Source organism: Lucilia cuprina, chromosome 6 (genome assembly GCF_022045245.1).
Source record: "Lucilia cuprina isolate Lc7/37 chromosome 6, ASM2204524v1, whole genome shotgun sequence".
Taxonomy (NCBI): Eukaryota; Metazoa; Arthropoda; class Insecta; order Diptera; family Calliphoridae; genus Lucilia; species Lucilia cuprina.
In genome coordinates this window covers 52,640,653-52,659,976 of record NC_060954.1, presented here as the reverse complement: position 1 = coordinate 52,659,976, position 19,324 = coordinate 52,640,653, and the positions used below count along the sequence as shown (strand labels likewise).

General features: G+C 29.0%; 5 protein-coding genes across 6 annotated transcripts in view; 2 read left to right on the top strand and 3 right to left on the bottom strand.

The window, feature by feature from the left end:
- LOC111686112 (pickpocket protein 28-like) overlaps positions 1-3,856 on the bottom strand; it is a 20,113-nt gene extending 16,257 nt beyond the window's left edge. Inside the window, exons 1-6 of the mRNA XM_046954168.1 lie at positions 3,194-3,856; positions 2,849-3,124; positions 1,250-1,498; positions 978-1,185; positions 778-917; positions 195-325 (exon numbers count right to left, since the gene is read on the bottom strand). Of these exons, the coding sequence (XP_046810124.1) occupies positions 195-325; positions 778-917; positions 978-1,185; positions 1,250-1,498; positions 2,849-3,124; positions 3,194-3,426 (1,237 nt within the window). The 5' untranslated portion in view covers positions 3,427-3,856. The remainder of the gene's footprint in view (positions 1-194; positions 326-777; positions 918-977; positions 1,186-1,249; positions 1,499-2,848; positions 3,125-3,193) is intronic.
- Positions 3,857-4,162: 306 nt separating this feature from the next.
- LOC111686110 (ribonuclease H2 subunit B) lies at positions 4,163-6,045 on the bottom strand. Its single transcript, XM_023448413.2, has one exon. The coding sequence runs from the start codon at positions 5,544-5,546 to the stop codon at positions 4,452-4,454; it is 1,095 nt and encodes a 364-aa protein (XP_023304181.2). The 5' UTR covers positions 5,547-6,045; the 3' UTR covers positions 4,163-4,451.
- Positions 6,046-9,483: 3,438 nt separating this feature from the next.
- Positions 9,484-13,153, bottom strand: LOC111679636 (polyadenylate-binding protein). The gene is made up of 2 exons (XM_046955028.1): positions 11,762-13,153; positions 9,484-9,728 (listed from the first exon to the last, which is right to left on the bottom strand). The coding sequence occupies exons 1-2, from the start codon at positions 12,518-12,520 to the stop codon at positions 9,507-9,509; spliced, it is 981 nt and encodes a 326-aa protein (XP_046810984.1). The 5' UTR covers positions 12,521-13,153; the 3' UTR covers positions 9,484-9,506.
- A 1,308-nt stretch (positions 13,154-14,461) lies between these two features.
- LOC111679614 lies at positions 14,462-18,722 on the top strand. 2 transcript variants are annotated; one of them, XM_046954941.1, is made up of 4 exons: positions 14,462-15,417; positions 15,640-15,792; positions 15,882-16,199; positions 16,268-18,722. In XM_046954941.1, the coding sequence occupies exons 1-4, from the start codon at positions 14,556-14,558 to the stop codon at positions 18,562-18,564; spliced, it is 3,630 nt and encodes a 1,209-aa protein (XP_046810897.1). In that variant the 5' UTR covers positions 14,462-14,555; the 3' UTR covers positions 18,565-18,722. The 2 variants fall into 2 exon arrangements, with proteins under 2 accessions (XP_046810897.1, XP_023296964.2); XM_023441196.2 differs by having other exon boundaries at positions 14,462-15,792.
- Positions 18,723-18,813: 91 nt separating this feature from the next.
- Positions 18,814-19,324, top strand: part of LOC111679624 (small integral membrane protein 14) — a 3,860-nt gene continuing 3,349 nt past the window's right edge. The window contains exon 1 of the mRNA XM_023441206.2: positions 18,814-18,928. The gene's annotated coding sequence lies outside the window, so the exon portion shown is untranslated. The remainder of the gene's footprint in view (positions 18,929-19,324) is intronic.

Genomic DNA, 19,324 nt, shown 5'->3' with positions numbered 1-19,324 from the left:
AGTTCAGTTCTAGTTCAGTTCTAGTTCAGTTCTAGTTCAGTTCTAGTTCAGTTCTAGTTCAGTTCTAGTTCAGTTCTAGTTCAGTTCTTGTTTAGTTCTAGTTCAGTTTTAGTTCTATATTCGAAAGTATAGGATAGCTGATTGAGTGAAAACATAGTCCCCCGATATTAAATTAATATAATAATTTGACTTACTGGGCATCCAAAATTTAACACAGCCACACTTTGCTATAGTATAATTAGTTAGACATTCAGCTTGACAATTAGTTTGTGTATAGAATTTAAAGAAATATAAATTTCGTTCATTGTTAAAATAGCATTGTCTCCTAAAGAAAATATATACAAAAAGATAAATCCATTAAAAAATACCAACACTGAACACCACCTTCAACATATAATACAGTTCATTTCTTAAAAATATCACTTATATAGACTTTTTTAAAGCAGATGTAACTACCCAGACCAACCAACAGACCAACCGAGACCAACCAACGTAGAACGACCCGATCTTAATCGTCCAAAGATGTCATATTAGCAACAGCTGTATCTACCAGAAGTTATTTCCGCAGGGAGAAACATCCAGTCACAGCCTAACTGTTACAAGAACAACTACACAGACCAAACGAATTTTTAAGCCATAGACGAAAAAATATTTTTAAAGGATTATACTGCATTGAATTCAAATCTGGTCTACGAATTTCTGCATCACAACATGTTTTTGAAGTCTATACGATAATAGTAATATTTTTAAGAAACGAAATATAATTTTTTATCTTACTTTTCCGGCGCAATATTCCATAATTGTTTTTGAGATGTTATATACTGTGGTGAAAGTGTTACCATTACCTCATGCGAATAGGGAACCAATATATAGTTTCCCATCGTTAATGGTATACTATCGGGAGAATTTATAAATAGCTATAAAATAAAAATAGATTTATATAGCTATATAGCATTATGATTAATAACACATCATACCTTAAAGCCTTGTTTAAACCTTGTACACTCATAGTCACTATCGTCCACATCAGAATCTAAAAGAACACGAAGACCATAACGTGCCGATGACAAAGTAGATCTTTCCAGATATGTACTAAAACCTTTACTTTGATAATTCTCATCAAATGATAAATTTCCATTTTTATTTAAATTACAATCTGATTCATTATTTTTATAGCTTATGTAACTGAAAATAAATTAATATACATATGTGTTCATTAAGTTGCCACTTTAATGGCGATCGTACTTACTTGGGATTCTTGTAAATATCTTGATGTTGTAAACTATTAAATTGATAGCATACGCCCTCATCTGTAAGTACCTTTGTAAGACAATCGTAATAAATTATTCCTTTCCATCGTATTATATTATATATACCGGAGGCTATACTTAGTAGATTTTCTACTACATCTACTGTTAGATTTTTTGGCAGATGTGGATAGAATTTATTGATAACTTCTAGGTCACAGGTTTGTAATGTAGTTAAAAAATTGTCCATACTATGTAGTAGATATAGAAGAGATGTAAAACTTGAGACTAGTTATGTTGCTATTACTTCTGCTAAAATTTAAGTACAAAATTACTTTTCTAATCTATTGACTAGATTTCAAGGACTAGTTTACAGACTTATCTACGGACTAGTCTATGGACTAGCCCATTGACGAGTCTATGGATAAACCTATTATTTTGTGATTAATATATAGGCTAGTCTCTTGACTATTCATTCAATAGAATAATCAATGGACTAGTCTATACACTATACAATGGAATAGTTCATAGTCAGTGGACCAGTCTACAGACCAACCTATGGGATGGTCTATTGTATAGTCTATTGACTAGTCTACGGGATGGTCTATTGTCTAGTCTATTTACTAGGTTTTTGACTGGTCCATGAGCTAGTCTTTTGTCCATTTTATGGGCTATTCTATGGACTAATCTATTGCCCAGTCTATCGATTAGTCAACTCATTTTTTTTAAATTTATAAACACATCAATGTTTCAGTCAAACGTTTTCAGATGTGACTACGAAATCACTAGTTTGCAGGTTAATGTTCAAGGGATTCTACCTGCACCCATTCCAAAACTACTTATTTAAACATCTTTATCAACTGGAATTAGGGTTCTATAGTTGAAATGAAAAGTCGATTTTTCGACTTTTTGCATTTAGTTAAAAGTCGACTTTTGGACTCTTCGACTTTTTGCATTTTATGCAAAGTTAAAAGTCGACTTTTAGTATTTTATAAATAGTCGACTTTTTCCGACATTTTTCGACTCATCGACTTTTTAACTATTTTCGACTTTTTTAAAATTTCCGACAATTTTTTACTTTTTTCGAGTTTTTTTCGACTATTTTAGTGTTTAGAGTTTTTGGCTTTTTTCCACTTTTTTAAAATTTTCGACTATTTTTTACTTTTTCCTACTATTTTCGAGTTTTCGACTTATTACGATTTTTTCCAACTTTTCGAATTTTTTTCGACTTTTTGACTATTTTCTAATATTTGTTTATTTTTTCCTATTTTTTTTTTCGACTATTTTAGAGTTTTTGACATTTCAAGACTTTTCGACAATTTTTTTACTTTTTTCTACTATTTTCAAGTTTTCAACTTTTTCCGACTTTTTTGATTTTTTTCGTCTTTTCGACTTTTAGACTTTTTTCGACTATTATTTACAAAATCGACTTTTTTCATAGACAAGATAGTCGACTTCGACTTTTCGACAAAATGCCAATTGTTCGAATATTCCAGAGTCGATTTTTAGAACCCTAACTGGAATTTGAATGTGAAAATATTATTTCAAATAATGTAAATAATTAATTTTTAAAATAAAATTTAAAATTAAGTAAAACTTACTAATGATCTAAGAGAAATGACGTTTCATTATCAAATTTATTTAAATTTTCCATTTCGGACCAAAACAACTTTGACACATAGCTAAAATCGAATTTGAAGGCATCACGTTTGTTTTCCGGACAAATGGTTACAGTTGGAAATGGTATTTTATGAATTTTCACTAGAGTTTCATCAAATCCCAATACCGTTGGAGAATCTAACCATTTTACATAAGTTTTCCACGTATATTTTCCCGCAAAAAATAGAGATATTAATAAGAAAATATGCCAAAATAACCTAGAAATATAAGGCGTTATATTTTTAGTTAAATCTACAATTTGTATTTTTTTTTTACCAACACTTAACTTTTCATAAAATGGTCGATGTATTTCAAAAATATACTTTAAACCATGTACGCTAGTATTCTTAGAATATTCTCTTACAACAGCCTTATAAGCGGATTTTCGATTTCCATATATTAAATCACTTTTAATGATAACACGACTTGAAATATCACTTATACTTGGTGAGTTTAAATTTGTTTTTGGAATGTCCAAATTTTTATTTGTTGAATTTTTTTCCAGTTCAATTTTCATCATTACTAGTTGCAAAACAGCGAAAATGTCCAAAATATAACTGCAATCATTTTAGAATTTCAGTGTCCTTTTATACTTCTAGTTAATTACTTGTAACTCTTAATTACTTATACTATTAATTATATGATAAATAGTGAGTAAAACGGAAATAATATCATAATAATCTCAAAGGGTTATAAAGTAAACACTGTAGCTATTATTATACATATTGTACATTTTTGGGAATTTTGTTATTATACCCTTTATTACTATAGTGGTGAGAATACATATAATACATTCATTCTGATGTTTGCAATATTGCATTAAAAACATTAGTCCATTGACTATCCCATAGTTTATTACTTAGAGAAGTCAATAAACTTTTTCATAAACAACTCAGAAAAGTCAATAAACTTTTTCTTAAACAACTCAATAATGGTTTCCTTAGATTAGACTATAGACTCGACTATAGACTCGACTATAGACTAGACTATTGACTAGACTATAGACTAGACTATAGACTAGACTATAGACTAGACTAAAGACTAGACTATAGACTAGACTATAGACTAGACTATAGACTAGACTATAGACTAGACTATAGACTAGACTATAGACTAGACTATAGACTAGACTATAGACTAGACTATAGACTAGACTATAGACTAGACTATAGACTAGACTTTATTCAAGACTTTAGACTATAAACTAAACTTTAAACAAGACTTTAGACTTTACTATAGACTAGACTTTTAACTAAACTAGGGTTCAGATTAGACTTAAGTTTAAACTATAGTCTTAACATTGATTTAAACAATTCGAAATATACACATTTTCAGATATGTTTAAAAATCTGAATTTAATTATCGAACATTTTTAAGAAGAAAGTTTTTTTAAAGTTAAAAAAATATTTTTTCTTTTACTTTTGTTTAGAAAAGCAAATACATTTAATTAAAAAATACTTAATTTTTCAGACTTGCACTTAAATTAGAAAAACATACAAATTGTGTTAACAGTGTATAAAAATATATGTATATATGTAGGTGTATTTAAGCAGCCTTTTTCATAAAAAATGAGGCTATACTTTTAGTGCCTTTAGCACTTTTAGCCAATGATTTCTCTTTGGCACTTAATGAACGCTCCTTGAGAGGTGTAGCCGTGGCAGCTTTAGGTGATTTATGTTCCTCCTTAATTGATGTATTTACTTTATTTTCTTCTTCCTCATCCTTGATGTCCTCTTCTTCATTATCGAGAGATTCATCTAATAAATTAGAATTCTTTAGTTTAGAAGCAGCACCATTTTCTAGTTTTTGTTTCTTGTTGCCAGCACTAGTAAGTTTATCACCAGATTTCCGTTTATTTGTAGAAGCCTTTTTATCCTCTGTTATAGCTTGAATTTCAGAGGGTATATCCAACAGTTTTGTTAACTCTTCATGTAATTCAATCGCTATATAACCACCCACATAATCACAAGCCATACGCAAGTAATCACTATCTTTAGCCGTTTCATCTAAAGCCTTTTCACTTCGGGCAAAATTTTGTGATACCGCACTATTGCCGCAATAAATGCCACTGCTCTGTAATAATTTAGCCAAGCGCTTGGTTTTAAGGGATAACCAAGCCATGGTCTTATCGTGATTATATTTATAGAATGTCATATCTCCCCCAGCCGTTTTTACATCAGCTATGCAAGCCAAATTCTTGGGATCAACAAAATTGTTAAGGATTTTCGCTGCACTAGGATCTTCATCATCATGTATACTATCAAGTGCTAGGGCTCTTTTCACACAATGTTTACGTAAATGATGTAATGCTAGGAATGTTACATCGATTGGTGTGGTAAAATATATATGACCATTTGAACATACTTCGCTGTCTATCAGCCAGCTCCTTCTTGGTTCAGCAAATTCTAATATTTCCATTATATGCTTGTCATCCTTGGTAATGAATAGGGCCGCCTTTCCCTTGCCCGGATGATAAAAACGTTCCAAACATAATTTTTCTGTTTCATCTTGTAGCATGTGTTGGGAAATGTAAAAGATTTTACGTAAAGCCGAGGGAACGGTGGAGTTTTTTGTTGATTTGGTGCTGGCATCTGGATCTTCCTTGATTTTTGTGGAACGCGTTGATTTTGATTTACTCATTGTTATTTGATGTATAAAATATAAATAAATAAAAATAATTTGTACGAAATAAAACTACTGCACAACAGATTTGGCGGCGCGAAAAAAAATTTAGCAGCTGAATCGCTTTTCGCAGTCGGCAGAGTGGTCGTTGTCAACACAACTTCTTATTTAAAATTCATATGTTTGATGAACAAGTCAATTGTGGTTTGTCAAACCAGCAATGTAAAAAGATGCAGAATGTTTGACGCTGCCGACGCTTCAAACAAAGCTTGTATGACGTTGAAGTTAACTAAGGCGAATCATATAAATTGCGTTAAAGAAAACATTACGCCGATCAAATTTTTATGAACGACTTATTTTTAAATAAAAGAAAATTTACTTAAATGAAAACCATTTAACTTTATGTTTAAAATTTATATACATTTTACAAAAATATTCTGTAAATTTTGCAAAATATATCAAAATTTTCAGGCCGTCTTTTGCTGAAAAGTTTTTGGCGCCGCCGGTTTCGTTATTTTATTCTGCGGCTAGGCGTAGTCGGCGTTAAACTGAATTGCGCGAAATATGTTTGTTTACATTTGTTACTGCTTAATATTGCCGGACTTTAAATTAAAATAAAGGAGTTACCAGCTGAAGAAACATTTTTTTCGTATTACCAGACAAGAAACATAATTGTGTAAATTAATTTTATCGATAATTAAAATGGTTAAAAAAATTAACTTCTTTATAGTGTTAAAATCAAATTTTCAAAGATTAGACTATAGACTTGATTATATACTAGAGTATATATAGAATAGAATTAAAAAAATATTATAAAATAAACGAGATAGACAGCCCAGACTATAGACTAGACCGCAAAATAGAATATCGACTTAGCTATAGACAATAAACTATATAAACTGTAGTATAGACTACACTATGGACTAGACTAAAAGCACTAGACTATGCTTATAAACTAAACTCTTGACTAGACTATTAACAAACCAATAGAATAGATTAGACTATAGAACTAGTGGAATATTTACTAGACTTTAAACTAGACTATCGACTAGATTATAGACTATTCTTTACACTGATTATAGACTGGATTATGGTCTAGGCTATGAAATACCGTATAGACTAAACTTTATGCTTAAGTATAGAAGGAATATATACTAAACTATAGAATAGACTATAAACTTTCCTATAGATAGATTTGACTATAGATTATATTACGAACTAAACTTAAAACTAAACTATAGACTTGATTATAGACATTATAATAGACTTCAGGCTAAACTATAGACTAAACTATAGGCTAGACTATAGACTAAAAACAAAACTATGGACTAGACTATATACTACACTGTAGACTTCATTTTATACTTTATTATAAACTTTATTATAGAAAAGACTATAGCCTATTCTATAGATCTAACTACACTCTATTCTATAGACTATAGACAGGACTTTTGACAACAAATATTTGAAATATTGATATAAGACATTGAAAAAGTTTAATATAGATAACCTCGATTACATATTTCTATTAAAATTATCTTTCCCTTTCTTGCAATTAAACCTTCTTAAGAACTCCTTATATCCTTTTCCTTAAAATGAATAATCCATTCCAGTTCTTGGTAAAATTCATAATTGAAAGATGAATGCCCTTTAAATGTTTAAACACTTTTTGCAAAAGCATTTTTTTATTATTATTAAGATTCATTATCATTTTACATATCGTCTTTTTTTTTTCTTTATTCAATATTTTTCTTTATTGTGAATTGTAATTGTTTTTTTTCATTTTTTTCAATATTTTGTTTAATTAATATAGTAATTTAATGAAATTTCATATATATGTATGTATGCATGTAAGTAAGTGTATGTAGAAGTAGATGGTGTATTATATTATGTGTAGTTTTGTAATAATAGTTTATTATTTCTTTTTAATATTGATTAAATATTGTTTTTATTGTGTGATTTAATTGATGACAATAATAACGTGTATATAAAAGGATTTTGCATGGAGGGGAAAAGTGTTTAAAGGTTTAAAAACTAATTTTAATTGTAAAATTTATTCAGTTGCAAAGGATAGAAAATAATATACGAATTTGAAATAAAACCATGTTGTTTGAAGTTTGTATATAAGAACAATACTTTAGAGCAAAATTTCGACAATCCTAAGTACTTTAGACAAACAAGACCATAGGACAAACAAATAGTCAAGGCTATATAGGGCAGACTAATAGACATGTCTACAGACAAAGCATGATAGAAAGAATCATAGTCCAGATTGGATTCTAATAGAAAGGATCATAATCCAGATTGGATTATAGTCCAAACTAGGCAAATTTAGCAAATTGTGGCATTATTGTTGTCTTGTACAGGCCTTTATCGTTTAGGAATGTAATAAATCCATTCTATAGACAGGACAGTTAATAGTCCTGACAATACTTCGGTGTAGACTATAAAGAATGCTATAGTCTATACTTTAGACATTACTATAACTAGATTATAAACAGGGTTTTGTCTACAATCTATAAGCAGAACCATTGATAGGACTATAGTTCGAGCAAAAGTCCAAAGACCAGACAAGTACTACAATATAGACTAAACAGGACTATATAATCCATACTATAGTAGTCTATAAGCCGAACTATTAAGAGGACCATAATTTAAACTATATACAGAACTATAATCCAGACTATAAACACAACTATAGTTTACCTATTGACAATATTGTAATCCTAAACTACAGACAATGCCACAGAACAAACTACTCGTGATTATTACTCTGGAATTTGATTACAAAGCCTTCGTAAAAGAGAAAACCAGTGTTACCCTATAGCAAGACTAATAATTCTTTAAAAAATGTCATAAAATTTTTAAAAAAAAAATATATTTATAAAAAAGAAAAACAATCAGCTGTAATTCACTTAAAAAATAAAAAATTTTTTGTTAATTTTGTTTGTTTTTCAGGGAAATTTTTGAATCTTTATTATTTAAGCAATTTAAATTTTTATCTACACATAATGGGGAGTTTTTATTTGTGTGTGTGTGTGTGGGTTTTACTAAATTTTTCTGAAAATGTTGTTTCAAAAAGGAAAACTTATAATATAAGCATATAAATGTTATTAGTATATATATTTTTTTGTTTTTTTTTTAATTTATTTTTTGTTAATTTTAGAGGTTTTACTAAATAATTATTATATTTTTTTAATTTTCTTTAATTTTTTTTGTTTTGAAATATTTAAAAAACATGTTTATTTTTCTTTTGCTAATACTTGTTTTTACTTTTCTTTTCAATTTATCAACTAATTTTTTCAATTTTTAATTTTGGGTTTTTTTTTATTTTTCTTTTGTTTTGTGGTTGAGAAAATAATTTTTTTTTGTTTGTATCATTAAAGTGCATAAAATATTTGAGTTTTTTTATTTTATTATTAAAGAAGGAGCTCTACTCCTTGTTTTATTTATTAATTAAAATGATTTTTTTTATTTATTTGCTTCTTCTATTTTGTATATTTTTCTTTTGTTTTTTTTTAATTTTTTGTTTGTTTTTGTTTTCTTGTCTAAAAAAAGCTTATGCTGTGTAGGTTTTTCATTTAATATTTTTTTTGTTTTTGTTTTTCAGTAGTACTATTACAATTATTTAACATTTAAGCAATATTTTTTTTTAAATTTTTTTAAAACGTATTCTAGTTTTCAAAAATATTCATAATTTCTTTTAAGATATTTTCATGTTTTTTTTTCTTGTTATTCAATCTGTTTTTTTTTTCATTTTTTTTTAAATTTCTACAAATACATTTAAGTATATAGTGTGGTTTTGCATAGTGTGTGTATAATAATAATGAAATAGTAATGTTTTCTTTAAGATAAATATTAATAGATTTTTTATTTTTATTTTTTTATATTTGAATTTGACGCATAAAATGTATGCTTTTTTATTTTTTTATTATTATATATTTTTGTTTTTTTGTTTTTACTTTTTATTTCCATTGTTTAATAAAAAAATACTTGACCTGGTTTTTGTCTTTTACGTTCTTCTAATTTACGATTGATTTCTTGTTGACGCTCAATTTTACTTAAAGCTCGAGCTACATAAAGGTACTTGTCACCCAATTGTTTGCCGTTCAATGCAATGACAGCTGCCAGAGCTGATTGGGGATTTTCAAAAGCCACAAAGCCAAATCGTTTAGAGCGTCCTTCTTCATCGGTCATGATCTGGAAAAGGGGAAAGAAATAAAACGAATTAAGAAAATATCAAAAATTTTCAGAAGTACATATACATACTTCCTTATAGAGAGTTGGTATAAATATTGTATATAAATGTTTTTAGATATTGAAATCGATTTAAAGATATTAAACTGTCTGTTTGATTGTTAAAAATATAATTTTCCACCTTTTTCTGTTTAAATCTTAAATAATTTAAAATGAAATGAAAGTCTACAATAATGGAAGATCACTTTTAAAGTAATCGATGATCTATAAGTTAAAAACTATGTGAAAGAGGTTTATTCAGGTTTTAATCCAGAGACCAGAGTATATTATATGAATAGTACTATGCCGATCAGAGCTTTGCGAAATGTTTTCGTTTAAAAAACTCTTATTTTTCGATATTTTCGAGAAGTTATAACAGAGCGATATTCTCTATTTAATTAGAGTTTAACTGCTTTTTGGCTACATATGCTTTCTTTTGAAAGTGATTTTATTTTATATCAAATTTTGGCTGTTGAGTTATCGGTAAGGTATCTTGCAAAGCAGGGATCGACTCGGTATATTCTCTTGTCGTAATTTGTATAAGACGTTGGAACACGATATTCTCCAGCATTTTCATTTCCACTCTGTGCTGCTTTGTGCTATCTATATATCTATCTATCTATCTATCTATCTATCTATCTATCTATCTATCTATCTATCTATCTATCTATCTCTCTATCTATCTATCTATCTATCTATCTATCTATCTATCTATCTATCTATCTATCTATCTATCTATCTATCTATCTATCTATCTATCTATCTATCTATCTATCTATCTATCTATCTATCTAAAGTTTATGCATAAAACCCTTAATTTCTTTTTTTAAATTATTGCTAATGATAAATGTTAATAAATTAAAAAAATGCATTGTATATACATCAATATATAAAACATATTAATTAATATTTTGTGACATACATCAAGCAGCTATTACTATTTACACAATTATATGAGTTCAAGGTTTTTTATTTATCCATCTAATAATATTTCTAGTTAAGCTTTAAATTTAAATGAAGAAGAAGAACAGAAAAAAAACCTATACGACGTACAATCACCCTGCTTGCGCTTACAGGTTTCCAAAAACCCATAAAGATGTGAAAATAAAAGAGCAAAATTTTATTAGTGTGAGGGTTGTTTAGTTAGTAAATGTTTATTGTAGTAGTTTTGTTGCAGGCAGACCAGGGGTTACATCTGTACATTTACCAATGTAGGTTTGTACATTCGTGTGTATCTCAGTTATTTAGTTAAAAGTAACCCCCAACCTCAACCCCCATACGACGACAACATCATGATTGAGCGTTAAATTTTATACTCGTCGTATTTATATTAGTGTAATACAATTCTATGTTGTGTGTTGGAGAAAATATTATAGGATTTTTATAGAAAAATTGCTAATTGCAGTTGGAAACAAGGAAATGTCAACTACGCATAAGCATAGAGACAAAGAGAACATATAAGGGAGATAAATGTTTTTTCTATGTGTGTTTTAAGTTTCTTCTTGTTTTTTTTTTCTGTAATAATAATGAATATAGTGGAATTGTATAACATGTGAATTGTAAAAGAAATTGATGTAAATGGAAAGAAGCAGAGAAGGAGGTGAGTGAACACATGTTCAAATAGTAGATGATTTAGGGAATTTAGAAGAAAGGCAAATATAAAGGAATAAAAAGTTTATGTCGAATATTTTTTACATAAAAGACACATTATTTTCATTTGAAGGATAATGTACTTTGGATTTATGTAAATTTTTTTTTTATTTTTTTAATTTGTATATCTGATATATGAACTGTAAAATGTCCTGTGTATAAAATGATCTCTTGTTAATCTGTTAATATTCTTAGAATTATTTATGATTTCACCAAAAACTCTAGTCAAGTTTAATAGTTCTTTAAATAATCTCTGGAAAATCTGTCAATTTTCTTAGAACAACTCATGTTTTTACCAAAAACTCAAGTTAAAGTTAATAGTAATTTAAAGATAAAAAAATCCCTACCTTATGACTGGTAATACGTCCAAATGGTTCAAACATTTCACGCATATGTTGTTCCGAGAAATCCTCATTGAAATTCTTCACATACAAATTCCTAAATTGTGTAGCCTTTTCCTGTTCTCGATCGCGTCTTGGTATATACTTGACAACATGAACCTTTTGATTGTTACACAACATGCCATTAACCTTTTCGATGGCCACGCGTGCAGCATCCTCAGTATCAAAATGTACGAAACCATAACCACGTGAATTTCCATGCTCATCCTTGGCCACATTACAGTTGAGTATGTTGCCGAATACCGAAAAGGTATCGTACATGGCCTTGTTATCAATTGACCGTTCTAGATTCTTAATATAGATCTTACCGCCATCGGGAGAATTAGTGCTCGAAGCACTGCCCGAAGAAGTGCTGCCCGCCGAAAGATGAGGAGAAATGGAAGTAATGTTACCAGTACCCAGACCCATTGGAGCATGAGGAGTACGATTAAGATGACTGCCAGCTAAATGATGATTGTTATTGCCGGCTGCACCATGATGGCCCGTATGAGCGGTCAAATGATGACCCAGTGGTCCAGCTCCGCCAGTATGTGCTGCAGCATGGTGAAGCTGAGCTGCCTGTTGGCCAGCGTGATGAGCGGCAGCCAGAGGATGTCCAGCAGCAGCCGCTAAAGAGGCGTGATGATTTAGAGCCGATTGCTGTTGATGGTAATGATGGCTGGCAGCCGCCGGATTGCCACGGAACGTCATTGAGTTGACAAACATAATCGGCAGATTTCGGTTGTTGTGGTGGTGGTGTGTGCTATTTGAACGCGTTAATTTATTTATATTATGATTCGGATGAAGTTTATTGATATAAATTGAATTGTTATTTAAGCCGAGAATTTTGACGGTTTTTATTTTTAAATAATGACAAAAATTTTAAATATATTTTAACTTTTATTTTTTTAGTTTTTTCTTAGCTGGTTAGTGTATAAAAAAAGAAAATCCACCTGTATTTAACGTTTGCTGCACTTTTCTGCTTTTTTATTTTCTTTCGATACGTTTCCTGTTTGGAAGCAAAAAAAAAATAAAATATATTTTGTCTTCTCTTAATATTCTCTTTGCTATTTCTCTTCAAGTTTTCAGGCTACTCTCTTGCTTGTATTTTTTCCCAATTATCACACAAAATTGGCTTTCACTTTTTTTCTTCTTGATTACTTTTTGCAATGTATAAAATTTATATTTTTCTGCTTTTATTTTAAGTTATTGTATTAATTTTATTATAAAACTAATATATATTTGTTATATTATAGATTAATATAAAATATTAACTAATTTGTGATTTTTTTATAAATTTTTTACACAAAAATTACAAGCGCAGCTAAAAAGTGCAGCAGACGAAAAAATTCTTTTTTTTTGTTATCCTTTATCTGCTTTGTTTCGCTGTTCCAATAAAAAGATGCCACATTACGTATGAGTATTAATAAAGTATGGCAACATTAACCAACATATACGAAAATGTATTAAAAGAATAATTTTCATAACCCGGCAGTTACACGTTTAAAAAGAATATCTAAAAGTCGAAATTTCGATTTAAAAATTTATTGAAATCTGATTATTTTGCTACAAGCATGATATGAAAAGTCGTCTATTTCCGTTTTATCGACTTTAATTTACAAGATACTTGATTTATGCACTTTTTTTAATAAAATAATAACAACATTTACTTTTTAACAATATGTCTATTACTTAATAAATGAATTACCGAGTTTTTTTTAACAAAATAATCGACTTTCGTAAAAAAGTTGACAACTAACAATATCATAATTAAAGTTATACATATAATTAAAAAGTAGACTTTCTGACTTTTCTTATATTGTTATTAATTTTTTGATTTTCTTAAAATTGTAATTAAAATCATTAGCAAAAGCTTGATAGGTATTTGTTTAAGTAAAAATCAGAGTTAATTTAAAGTTGAATTGCCGGTTTGCACTGCAGTTACACGTTCAAGTTTCACTTATTTGCTCTGCACTTATATTTTTTAAAATGGAAACATATTGATTTACTATCATCAATATTGAATAAATCATTGGTTTTTTAATGTAAAAGGTGTAGAAACTTATAAATTAGGGTTCTATAGTTGAAACGAAAAGTCGACTTTTCGACTTTTTGCATTTTATGAAAAGTCGACTTTACGACTTTTTACATTTTATGAAAAGTTGACTTTTCGACTTTTTGCATTTTATAAATAGTCGACTTTTCGACTTTTTCCGAATTTTCGACTATTTTCGTCTATTTTCGTCTATTTTCGACTTTTTCCGACTATTTTCGACTTTTTCCGACTATTTTCGACTTTTTCCGACTTTTAGACTTTTTTCGACTCTTTCCGACTTTTCGATTTTTTTCGACTTTCCGAGTTTTCGACTTTTATTTACAAAGTCGACTTTTCGACTTTTTTCATAGACGATAGTCGACATTGTTCGACTTTTCGACGTTTTTCGACAAAAAGTCGATTGTTCGATTATTCGAAAGTCGATTTATAGAACCCTATTATATATTATCATGTTTTCTAAACATTTCTTCAATTCTACAAATGTTTAATTATTGTTTAATACCAGACCGTTTTATATGTCTACTTCATAAAAAATATGTATGGCAATATCACTGAAATATTTTGCTATTGGCAACATTATAGATTTCTTTAAAATGACTTCGCCTTAAGCGAATTAAATTCGCCTGTTATTTGTTATCTTATTTTGTTTACTATTAATAATAAATATAGTATTTATGAAATAATTATTGTTAATTTAAGTAAAATATGTTGGAAGATTCTATAACGTCTAGTCCCTCTAAATCGAATAAATCTATACACGAAAGAAGACTAATAAGAAAAAACAAAAGAAAAAAAGCTGACAAAGTTTTGCCAAATAAAAGTGATCATCATATGCAAAGTACTAGTCGTCATATAACCATTCATGATTTTTACCATGATTATGAAAAAGAAACAACTGATAGTGAGTCTAAAAATTCCACATTTATGGTTGCAAAACCATCAGCCATAATAAAGGACTATAAACCATTTCAAAAGGAAAAAGCTCTAGCCATGGCTGATCATATATCAATGCATCAGAAGATCAATGAAAATAAGAGTATTATTTGGCCGGAAACTCAAGGATTTTTAACGTGTTTAAATTTAACGGAATTGGAAAAAGAAAATCCCAACGATTTTAGTGAAAATAAATCAAATACATCCTTTAGTATAACAGAATCTCAACTAATAAGTTGCTGTCATAATGCAGAAAAAACATTGGAAAAGGATAATGCAAATACTACAAGAGAAGAATTAACTCCTAAAAAAGAATATGATATGTTATTGGTGAATACCATATTGGAAGATTTTTCACTATCACCCCTAAAAGAAGGTCAAATAATAATGAATACCTCTTACCAGCATACGCCGGAATTTCGTTTGCGTAGAATACCAATGAAAACCTACAACAGTTGTAAATTTAAAAATACCACTAAAACTAATCTCAACACACGATTTGAGGAACTAGCTAACACAGAATCAGAAGACGAAGATGATGACCATAGTAATTGTTCGTCATTATCTGTACAAGAAGATGTTGCAATGGCAGAATTGTTAAACAATCAACGCCAGACTACTATGACCAATACAAGTAATACACAACATTTAATAGAAAATCTTTTAAATTTAAGCGTTTATTTTGCACAAAATAGTCAAACGCAAAATAATTTATCAGATGAAAGTCATACTTCATGTTTGATCGATAATGATCAAGAGAATTGTTTGTTTTTAAATAATATCCCTGATCTTCTTAAAGATATTCTTACTTTACGTTCTAACAATAACAAACGTTATGATTCATTTAATTCTTTAGAAGATTTTCATGGATTTCCTAGTAATAGTGATGTGGAGAGTGATAATATCGATATAGTAGATAATAATGAAGTGAATATAATGCAAACGACATTAACGCATGATTTAAGTGCAGTTGATACTTCAGTCATGGATACATCTTTTAATGCAGAAGGTAATTAATTGTTTATTTCTTTTAAATCATTGATAGATACTTAAATGTTCTTTAACCTGGAACTTTTTTCATTTTTCCTAAACTCTTAGAAGTCTTTGATGATGATTGTCAAGATGTATTGGCCGGCATTAATACAGAAGCTATTTTACAAAATGTTGAAGCTCTTAACAACGTGGAAGAAACAGCTAAAGAACTAACCACTTCTCTAGTGCCAAAGGATACAGAAAAACCTGCTGAAATTGAGCACATACCTCAGTATACCATTGGTTTTAAAACAGCCTCCTCAAAACCAATCAAAGTTTCTAGAGAAGCCCATATAATGGCAGCTAAAATATTAAGTAAACTACCCGAAATACCACAAAAAAATTTCGAACTAACAAACTGTGATAAAAAAGCTTTAAATAAAGGTAATTTTAAAGAATGTTATAAAGATTTATTAGAAATAAAGATGTTCTGTTATATTGATTACTTTCAGATGTAAATATATTTGAAAATCCTGAAAACTATGAATGGAATGATGACTGTGATTTATTTTTAAATATTCAAACACCTGTCGCCTTAAATGAACCGCAACAACAACAACAACAACAACAAATAAATACAAATGAACTACAACATAAACCAGCTACGAACTCTTTAGGATTTAAAACAGCTGGTGGCAAAAATGTTCATGTATCCAAAAAAGCTCAAGAATCAGTACAAAAACTTTTAGAAGAATTCACCAGCAATGTTCCTCATGATCACTTCGATTGCGAAAAGGAATTAAAAGAATTGAAATGTAAAGTTTATGCAAAAACTCATAATCTTGATCATAAAAGATCATCTTTAAGCCATATGGAAGAGAGAAAGAGCACAAATGAGTTGCAGGAGTTTGAAATGGAGCAAGTTCTTCCTAGTACCTCGAAAATGACCTCAATAGGATTTCAAACAGCTGGTGGTAAAAGCGTACATATTTCCAGAAAAGCTCAAGAATCAGTACAAAAACTTTTAGAAGAATTCACCAGCAATGTTGCCCATGATCACTTTGATTGTGAAAAGGAATTAAAAGAATTGAAAAGTAAAGTTTATGCAAAAACTCATAATCTTGATCATAAAAGATCATCTTTAAGCCATATGGAAGAGAGAAAGAGCACAAATGAGTTGAAGGAGTTTGAAAAAGAGCAAATTCTTCCTAGTACCTCAAAAATGGCCTCAATAGGATTTCATACAGCTGGTGGTAAAAGTGTAAATATTTCCAGAAAAGCTCAAGAATCAGTACAAAACCTTTTAGAAGAATTCACCAGCAATGTTCCCCATGATCACTTCGATTGTGAAAAGGAATTAAAAGAAATGAAAAGTAAAGTTTATGCAAAAGCTCATAATATTGATCATAAAAGATCATCTTTAAGCCATATGGAAGAGAGTAAGAGCACACATGAGATGCAGAAGTTTGAAAAAATTCTTCCTAGTACCTCAAAAATGACCTCAATAGGATTTCAAACAGCTGGTGGTAAAAGTGTACATATTTCCAGAAAAGCTCAAGAATCAGTACAAAAACTTTTAAAAGAATTTACAAGCAGTGATGATCCTCAGGATAATTTCAATTACGAAGAACAATTAAAAGAAATGAAAAGTAAAGTTTATGCAAAATCTCATAATTTCGAATCTAAGGAATACGCTTTCAAAGATAATGATCATAAAATGTCCTTACAAACTCAAGAAAATGCTGAAAAGATGTTAAATGAAATTTGTATGGAAGCTGAAGAGAATTTCGAAAATACTAAATATTTACCCAAAGAATACAAAGAAAACTTAACTTTAAAAGAAGAGCCTCGCAATATTATGAAAAATATTGGATTTCAAACTGCTAAAGGCAGAGAAATTACAGTTTCAGCTAAGGCACAAAAAACTGTTGAAAAACTCTTGCAAGATTTCAATACAGATTTAGATATAGAAAAATTTGAGTTTGATTTAATAGAAATGAAAACTAAAATGCAAATTAAACATAAAGAACTGCAATACAATAATGACCAGTTAAAGTCTAGTCAAACAAATGTCAATGATAACAAAGATCTTACACCTAAACCAAATAAACGAAAAAAATTGATAGACAATAATGTTACAGCATCACCTGAATGTAGTTCAACGCCACCTGCTAAAATCTTAAGCAAAGATCTACCTAACTTAAGGTTGTCATCATCATCATATAATGAACAACCACTCACAACACCCCGATCACCACAAACTGTAATATCAAGAAAAAATCTTTTATCTTTATCAAAAAGACATAGAAATAAAAGAAACTCTTTAACCATGAAAAGAGAAGAAATTCCTAAAATAAATAAAGAAAAATACGATATAAATGTGAATGCATCAACTCCTATTAAAACCTCAGTTTCATTAGCTATTAATACACAAACTCCTGCTACACCAAATTTAAAAGAATTCATATCGAATGCAGCCACAACATCCACACCTCGCATTAATATTACAACAGAGTCACCACACACCCTTAAAGATACAGATTTTAAACCTATCAATTGGAAAGATAATCAATCGATTACCAATATATCTGCTAACAACACCTCTACTCATACTACAAAACTTTCCGAAAGTTCATCATTGAATATTACCCTGAATTCCTCAAATCCTACAGCCCAGGAACGTATAGGTCGTTTAAAAATGTATGGTAAACCGCCCGACTTTTCACCTATACTTATAGAAACTCGTCATAGCTGTCGTCCCTCAGGATTAAGACGTACTCGTAGCATGCTTAAGAAAACGGAAAATTAGTATTTTTCTTAGTTATATAAAATATTTTCCTGAATGTATCACTGTTGCAGACACAATATCTATGTATACCTCCGTTTTGTTAAAAAAAGTCTATACTATATTTATTTTAAATATAAATACAATGTACCTATCATTTGTGTACACGTTCTTCATTACTATTTGTATTTCTTTTTCATTTCATACTGTTCTTTTTTTTCTATTTTCTGTTTTGTCTACTTGTTTTGTTTAATCTTTTTGATTTTAATTAACTTCGTGTTTTTGTTTATGAAGTTTTGCAATTCAGTCACAAAACAGTTGGTTTCAATAACACACTTCTCTAGATAATTTTTTTAATCAGAAAATATTTGTTTTTAAATAATAAACGGTAAGTTGTATTATAAACAATTTTAACAACTTTACAAAGATTTTAAAAGGTGTTAAAAATTTATTACTAAGACGACACGTAGAAAAATATGCACAATTTTGTAAGTCTTAATTAGAAAATTAAAAATTTTAATGAAGAGGTAAAGACTTTTTAGATAAAGTTTTTGTTTATAAAATGTTTTAAAGAAATATTATAGTTATACATACAACCTTACAAGTTAAGGCATATCAGAGCTATAGGCCTATGATTAAAATAAAAGTTCAAACTTCTAAATATTCCTAAACTTTACTCTATCTATCTATCTATCTATCTATCTATCTATCTATCTATCTATCTATCTATCTATCTATCTATCTATCTATCTATCTATCTATCTATATATCTATATATCTATCT